The sequence below is a fragment of the Malurus melanocephalus genome, unplaced genomic scaffold (assembly GCF_030028575.1).
Source record: "Malurus melanocephalus ecotype Western Australia unplaced genomic scaffold, MMel_1.1 scaffold_388, whole genome shotgun sequence".
Lineage (NCBI taxonomy): Eukaryota > Metazoa > Chordata > Aves > Passeriformes > Maluridae > Malurus > Malurus melanocephalus.
Window position 1 is genome coordinate 660498 of NW_026623620.1, and position 7863 is coordinate 668360.

Here is a 7863-nt window from a genome sequence, read left to right on the forward strand (position 1 = left end):
AAGGAAGGAAGGAAGGAAGGAAGGAAGGAAGGAAGGAAGGAAGGAAGGAAGGAAGGAAGGAAGGAAGGAAGGAAGGAAGGAAGGAAGGAAGGAAGATGAGAAAAAGCCAGCAAACACTGGAGAAATATGTGTTATACATTCAGAGAAATGAAAGCTCAGTAAAAAAAGAAATCAATTCCTCATTCTCACCTTTTCAGGGATGATTCTGCCTATGGTGTTCCTGTGCCTCACAGCTGTGCTGCCTCTRTCCACTGGGCAGGTAAGACTCACAATTCATACTCGACTAATTTGGGGGGRCCCTGAGGCACTTGTGGATTGACTGAATATGGCTTTTCCTATTCACACCAAACACATGCAGGAAGGAAGATTCTGATGAGATATTTAGGACCTGGAAAGCATTTATCCTTGAAATCTCCTTCATTTCAAAGCTGTTGACTGGTTCCAGTGGCATGTCCTGATGAAGCACCACATGAGGCCTGTGATGATCCTGTGATTAAACAACAGATTTCTACAAAAGAAAAATATTGATAGGGATGTTTAAAATATGGCAGAGGAGAAACATATCACAAACACATCCACGCACTCAGCTGATTTTTTAGAATCTCAAAACCTCGGGTAAGAAATTACAACATTAGTAACTAAATCTGATTCTGTTGCCTGAATTTGGGAGTCTACAGATGCATGAGGAATTCCAGAACATCTCAGTCCTCCACAGAGGGCTGGAAGATACAATGCAGGAATCAGAGTTATGATTGCTAAACTCTACACTGTGGAACCACCAAAATGCTGCTGCACACTGAAGCACCCCAGAGACACTCAGGAAACAAAGCAGATCCCAGCCCTTCCTCCCACACAAGGATTATCCCTTTGGTTGATATCAGAATTTTAGCATTTTATTTCCTACACGGGACGCAGGACTTAGTTACATTCAAATAAAACAGAAATACAACATTTTGTTTTGATTTAGGAACCTGCAGCTCTCGATGCTCTGTCAAGTAGCAGAGCAGAACAGCAAAAGCTGATTGTTGACAGACATAATGCCCTCAGGAGAGGAGTAAAACCAACTGCCAGCAACATGATGAAGATGGTAAGTTGTGTGCTGTAAATCTATTTTTAATGAGCAGTGGACTCCATGAGAGAAGCAGGACTGTGTGCAGGGTCACATTATTTTGTTTAGCCACAAATTCCTTCTCCAGACCTTYCATAAGGATTGAGCACAGCCAGCACCAAGAGAAACATAAAGCTGGCCAGGTGGAAGAAAAAGTCTGGAAAAATTTGTGGTGTGTGAACAAAATCTGTTTCTTTTGAAAGAAAATTTAAAAGAGAATAAAGATCCATAGCATTATTAATGTCTTTCAGATGCATTCCTCATCAGACTTCACAGTTTCTATYCCCTGGGTGCTCAGTAACTTTACTCCTACCAACCCCTCCCCTCAAAAAATGGGGTGAAAAGGATTTTGCATTTGATGTTTTTCTTATTTTAAATGTAATTTCTAAACGTGGCTCGTTTATGAGGGGTTATTCACAGGTATGTGTCTGAATGACTGATATTTTATTTTTTTCATTAAGGAATGGAGCCCTCCAGCWGCAGAGAATGCCCAAAATTGGGCCAATCAATGCACTTTAGGGCACAGCCCTCCTAATATGAGGAGAACGAGTAAGTGAAGCATGAGAGGAACTGAATAATGTCACACATTATATTTATGTGACCACTTGGGGGTTTTGCTTTTTGGGGGGAAATGAGATGCAACTTATATTCAATTTTGATTTTGTTACTCATGGCACAAAGGGAAATTTCTAGGTAGAGCTCTGCYCAAGAGTGAGAAAAGTTCAATCCCATTCTCATCCCAATCGCATCAGTTTCATATAGGCATATCTCATTTTCTACAGTAAATGAAAAATTAAATCACAGTGATAAAGCATAGTCTCCTAAATTATCCATCAGAAAGAGAATCTAGATCCACTTTGTGGCAGAGACCATCCTGCATGTGCTGGATCAAAATGTCTGGGAAGAAAAGGTAAAGAGTGAAAGAACAAAACTGGCTGCAGGTACCAAGTGTCTTTTCTCAGACCAGATTTAGAGTTTTAAATCCCCTGGCAAATTTCAGCCTAGAATTTTTTTGAGGTTCAGATTAATGCTTCATTCAGTCACTGAATATTGAAGTCACAGCTGTACCATGTGACAGCCAGCATGCTGCTGAATGACTTCTGCCCACACCACATCTAAAGTGTGCATAGTCCTGCCCATACTTTTTCCCTAAATCCCAAATCCCGTTTTTTTGGTTTTTTTTTCCGGGGTGAATCCCAATTGAGGATTTATGCATATACAGTAAGGTTGGACATAAATACAAACAGTAGGTGAAGGCAGTGTAGGCACCTTCCTGTGTACCAGGAGTAAATTTTGAATTWTTGRGATTTTCCCAGGATTAGTGGGCTGYGACTTCASTAATGACTATGTTGGTGATTTCCAAAAAACAAAATTACAGGCATGAACCCATGGTGCCCCTGTGCAGGTGTTCCTACAGCCAGGCAGGAGCTCTGCCAACAGCCAACCCCAGCCAAACAAGCCATGATGCAAACTGGCCAGGTGACAGCTTCAGTATTTACAGGGTGATGTCACTCACCTGGAAAAAAATAACCATTGGATTGACAATTTCTATGGAAACCAACCCACCTTCTGCTGGTTTGTTTTATTGGTTTGTTTTTTGGTTTTTTTTTTTTTTTTTTTCTCATGTGTTTGTTCTTTATTAATTTCTCAGTTCCACTTTCTTTTCAGATGTAACTTGTGGTGAAAATCTCTACATATCCTCTGCCCCAGTCCCATGGACAAACGCTCTTCAGGCTTGGAGCAATGAGGAGAAGAATTTCARATATGGAACTGGAGCAAAAACAAAAGATGCTATGACTGGCCATTACACTCAGGTAGATATATTATATATATACTTGGTTTTTTTTTCAGGCTGAACAAATAAATGTTAGCTGAGCAGGTTTTACTCTCTCATCTTTAAAGGAAATAAGCACAATGGAGACATGAGAGTTATTCTGACAAARCATGGTGAAAACTTTCAAAGTAACAGATTTAGAATGAAAACAATAGGCAAAGTAACAAAATTAAAATGAAAATAATAGGCTAAGTGTCTTTATGGTGTAAAGACTGGGGTATTTCAAGACTTCAGGAAGAAACAACTTATTTTGTTTGTTTGACATATGAAAATTGCCCAGACCATGCAAAAACACTCTTATTAAAGTAGTAGCAAGGAAATATAAAGAGGTTTGTCACAGTCTACAAAGTTCCTTTGACTCCACAGAGCTGGACAATATCTTATCCTAAACTTCTGTGTTATCTGCACAAAACATGGGATATAAAATTTTACATCATGATTGCTACATCAACAGTTTTCATTGAATGGAGACATAAATACAAAATCAAAAGTTTTATACAAATGTGTCTTAAATTATTATTATTATATCCCCAATATTCTTTGGTTGAGGTGAAAGCAGGTGTTCAGTAAAATATGACTATTATTTTACTATAAAAGGTAAATAAAGTGAAAACATTATTTCTATAGTGTATATTGTATTTAAATTATTTCCAGATGTATATTTTTCATACTTCCTGATTTTTATTTTTATGCCTACAGATGATTTGGCACAATTCTAATGAAATTGGATGTGGTTTGGCTTTCTGCAACAATACTAAAAGTTACTTCTATGTCTGCCAGTATTGCCCTGCGTACGTATTGATCCTGATTTTGGTAATTCTTATTCCATTATCAAAATTAGTCAGGAGTTGGTGAAATTTGTAACAGGGCACGTCACCAAGAGCTGAGAAACAGGTCTGAAGAGTGCATTAAGAATTAGAAAAGACAGAAACATACTTATCAAAAGAGTTTTCAAACAAGCAAAATCATAAAATACCTAAAAGCAAAAGCAATTTTCAGATTAAATGGCATTTGCCTAAAAATCCTATTTTTTATAATAGTTAATTGGAAATRTTTTCCCCATTCTACTTGAAATCTCAGTTCAGAAAGGCAGATCAATATGTGCATAATTAATATTAAAAAAATAATGGGAATTTTAAGGTAAAGTGATGATTTCAAATACTGCCTGAAATTAATTTCCACATCACAAGGTAATATCTCCTTGAGGGCTGACCTTGACTGACCATCAGGAGCTCACCCAGCCTCTCTATGAGTTTTCTCCTCAGTAAGAAAGGGGAATTAAACATATGGCAAAAAGCTCATGGGTCAAGGGYRGGRGAGWTCATTCACCAGTTACTGTCACTACTTGTCTTGGGAAAATTAATTTAATATTTTGCCAATYAAATCAGAGTAGCATAGAGCCTCTATCACCATCACACAGCTCCAACCTGGAGCTGGCCAGCAATGCCCCTGMCTGCAACAGAGGCAGCTCTGGTGTCTTCTCACCCCTGCAAACTCCTCCCACTCTCTGCCCACTGCCAAAACATTCCCAAATAAACCCAAAGCAGATGTAAAAATTGGTTGACATGTAACCAAAGACCCAGTGTAAATATAAGTTTCATAAGTAACTGAGTGTGACTGTACATGTCTTTATAAATAAATTTTCCTCTCAGATATGATGCAGTGACTCCATAGCTGATGTTGGTAACGTTGATGTTTCAGGGGAAACCTGATAGGGTCACTGAACAGACCCTACAAGGAAGGAGAGCCCTGTGGGGATTGCCCCAATGCCTGTGAGGATGGATTATGCAGTAAGTTCTGACCATTTCAATTGTGAGCTGGGTAAAGTTGATCCTTTAAAAAAATYCTAAACAACAGTTAATTTATGCAAATTGAATTTTTGGAAAGTTATTTGCTGAAATACTAGGCCAAAAGCACTATTGGAGAATCACATTTCACCATGCTGGGTGCTTTAAGTCAGTGAGAGGATGCTTTCCCTTGCCTAGGAGAGATTAATTCTCATCTTTGAATCTAGAAAATTCCAGGAAAGGAGAGGACTTCTTTATCTTTATTCTCCTTCTTCGTCATTTGAACAACAGTGGCAYATCAAGTGGCAGTAGCAACGCACTTGATAAGAGCAAGTGACAAACCAGAGTTTTTAGAATCCTAATAGGAAATAAAAACATATGGSCTGAGTCTCATAATGGAAAATTTACTTTCAATCTTCTGTTCTGGAATGAACCCAATTCTCATCACAGGCTGTAGCATAAAGAAAATTTAAAACACCTTTATGTGTAAGTGAGAAATCTCCTTGAGAGAGACAAGTGTTTGTATGGGTGGTCAAAGTGTTTGGGTACTGCTGGGGAGTAAATGGCAACAAAGAGGAAAAAAATATAAAGAAAATAATGTTGATGAAAAATCATTCTGAAAGGACACACTGCAGGTTTTCACTTCCCACTCACAATTAGTTTTGTGTTTCAAATCCTTTTCAGCCAACCCTTGAAAGTTTGAAGGCACTTTTTTCCAACACTCTTGGCAAAGTGTCCAGGATGCATCCAGAGCTTTGTCAAGTCCACTGCCCTGCTCCTGCCAATGCAAAACTGAAATAAAATAACAAGCTCAGCTTTTGCCTTCCGGGACTCCATCCCCTTAATGACTTCTTTCACAAAAACTTCAGTGCAGTGACTCACACAAGGAAGAGGATGTGCATATTCTTTTTATATAATGGTCTAGAACGTGGTAATTCAAATTTGTTTTTGGATGCCATATATATATAATATTTAGTTTTCTCTTTTTTTTTTTTTTTTTCCAAAAGTGTTACCTAACAAACTTCCTTTTAAAATTCTGTGATTTCGTGTGTTTACTATGTTCCTGGCATAGATGGATAGAGCTTGGTCATGTAACTTGATTAAACTACTTTTAACTTGATTGAAATTTTAAATTGTTGTACTGTTAATGGGACCAGAGGATAAACAGGATTGTTTGAAATATGTAATTCTTAAAAAAAAAATTAGAAGAGCAGAACAGTTTCCTCTAGAACTATTCTGGTTTAGAATCTGTTGCTGACATATGTTCTACTGTAAAATGCTCAGTTGTGAAAAAACACTGAAAAATACCCCAAAACTAATCCCAATATAGTTCATTTAAATTAACAATCTTGTTTACAATGTGAGATTGCACTTAAATACAGGTAACGAAACCTGACTTGTAATGAAAAAGGACTGTCTGAGAAAAGGGTTTAATCCACAATTAATCAAAAGGGGGAAGGTCCATGCTTTTGGAAATTTTGTTTTTAATAACAAGTAGAGTTGTCTCCCAAAATGTTTTTTTCAATATCTTCCTTTGCTGTATCAGTCATTMAATTACTCATTCTTCACTGACCAATCCATTGTAATTTTGATTCTTTCTTACCTTGAAATAAAATTCACTAAGTTACTTTGTGACTTTATTGGCACTGGGTGTTGAAGGGAGCCTAAATCTTTAGCARCAGAAGCAGACACAGCTCAGGTGAGACTTCCTAGGCAAAAGGCAGAATTCAAGGATCCAACCTCCTATCAGAGAGAAATAATTAGCATAAATAACCTGCAATCCCCACTCTGTGACCTTTGGGAAGGATGAGTCCCTCTGTGCAGTCAGCAGTAGGGCTAAATATTATTTCAATCTCACCTTACAAAGGTTTCACACTCCTGTCCTCGTTTAGTAAGGGAACTGCTGTCAATAATTAAGATTTCAAGTCCCAGAGTCCTTGGCACAGAATGATTTCACCACACATTTGTGACTCATTCATTTCAGTGGCATTTATTCTAGTGTGGAAGATGAGTATTAAGTTAAAAGTTCAGTTTCACAACTCAAAGTGCTCACTGTTTGCGTTGGTAATTTTCCTCGTTCGTCTCCTCTCATTTTCGCCTCTATGACACGCTGCCCTCTCAGCTGGAGACAAGTCTAAAAGCAAATTAAGCAAAGTCAGGGCATAGCTGTGAGTGCTGGAACATGACTTACTAAATTCTGAAATAATTAGCACAGGTCCAAGTAAGAATAATTACATTGAAATAGTTAATGCAGTGCTGTCATCAATAAGTGGACAGTACCATTACCCTCACTCCTGAAAGAGTTCTTTRYCATGAATAATGGCTTAAGAAATCMCAGAAYCACTGAGGTTGGAAGAGACCTCTAAGATCATCGAGTCCAAACATTTACATATCAGTGCCAGGTCCACCACCAAACCATGTCCMTAAGCACCAGAGCTGCACATTYCTTGAGCATTTCYAGAAATGGCAATTCCACCACTTCCCTGGGCAGCCTAATGTGGTATTTGACAATCCCTTCTGTCAAGAAATTCTTTGCCAATATCCAATCTAAAACCTCCCCTGGCACAATTTGTAGCCATTTCCTCTTGTCCTATTGTTTGTAACCTGGGAGAAGAGACCCCAGTGGTTACAACCTCTCTATAGGTTGTTGTAAAGTGTGAGAAGGTCCCCCCTGAGCCTCCTTTTCTCCAGGCTGAGCCCCGCCAGCTCCCTCAGCAGCTCCCATCAGACTTGAGCTCCAAACCCTTCCCCAGCTCTGTTGTTCTCCCCGTACACCCCAGACCCTCAAATGTTTTCTTTGTGATTTTTATTCCCTCCCACTGCTACCCAAACCTCAAGAACTCATTTCTCAGTCACTCAGGAGAGGAAAGGAATAGTGCAGTGAGTTAAAAATGTATCATCATTAGTTATGAAGCCTGTGGAGATTCCTATTGCTGTTGAAGCACTAAGAGCTGTAGGATGGGTGGATGGATTTTACACTTCTACCATATTGTAAGCCTTGATTCACTTATTTTTCAGGGTTTAAAGAAATGTTCTTGAAAACTGAAAAGCAAAAACATGCAGTACACTCTTAATATGTGCCTAGAGCCTGGATGAATTTGATGCTTTAATGTGTGGCAATGATGTTTCAACTG

General features: G+C 38.5%; 1 protein-coding gene across 3 annotated transcripts; it reads left to right on the forward strand.

Moving 5' to 3' along the window:
• Positions 1–199: 199 nt before the first annotated feature.
• Positions 200–7863, forward strand: LOC130581165 (cysteine-rich venom protein kaouthin-2-like). Of its 3 annotated transcripts, none has more exons than XM_057379118.1 (7): positions 200–259; positions 968–1087; positions 1570–1657; positions 2777–2922; positions 3642–3733; positions 4644–4732; positions 7748–7863. In XM_057379118.1, the coding sequence occupies exons 1-7, from the start codon at positions 200–202 to the stop codon at positions 7801–7803; spliced, it is 651 nt and encodes a 216-aa protein (XP_057235101.1). In that variant the 3' UTR covers positions 7804–7863. The 3 variants fall into 3 exon arrangements, with proteins under 3 accessions (XP_057235101.1, XP_057235102.1, XP_057235103.1); XM_057379119.1 differs by lacking the exon at positions 7748–7863 and adding an exon at positions 5414–5477; XM_057379120.1 differs by lacking the exons at positions 3642–3733; positions 4644–4732; positions 7748–7863 and adding an exon at positions 5414–6530 and having other exon boundaries at positions 202–259.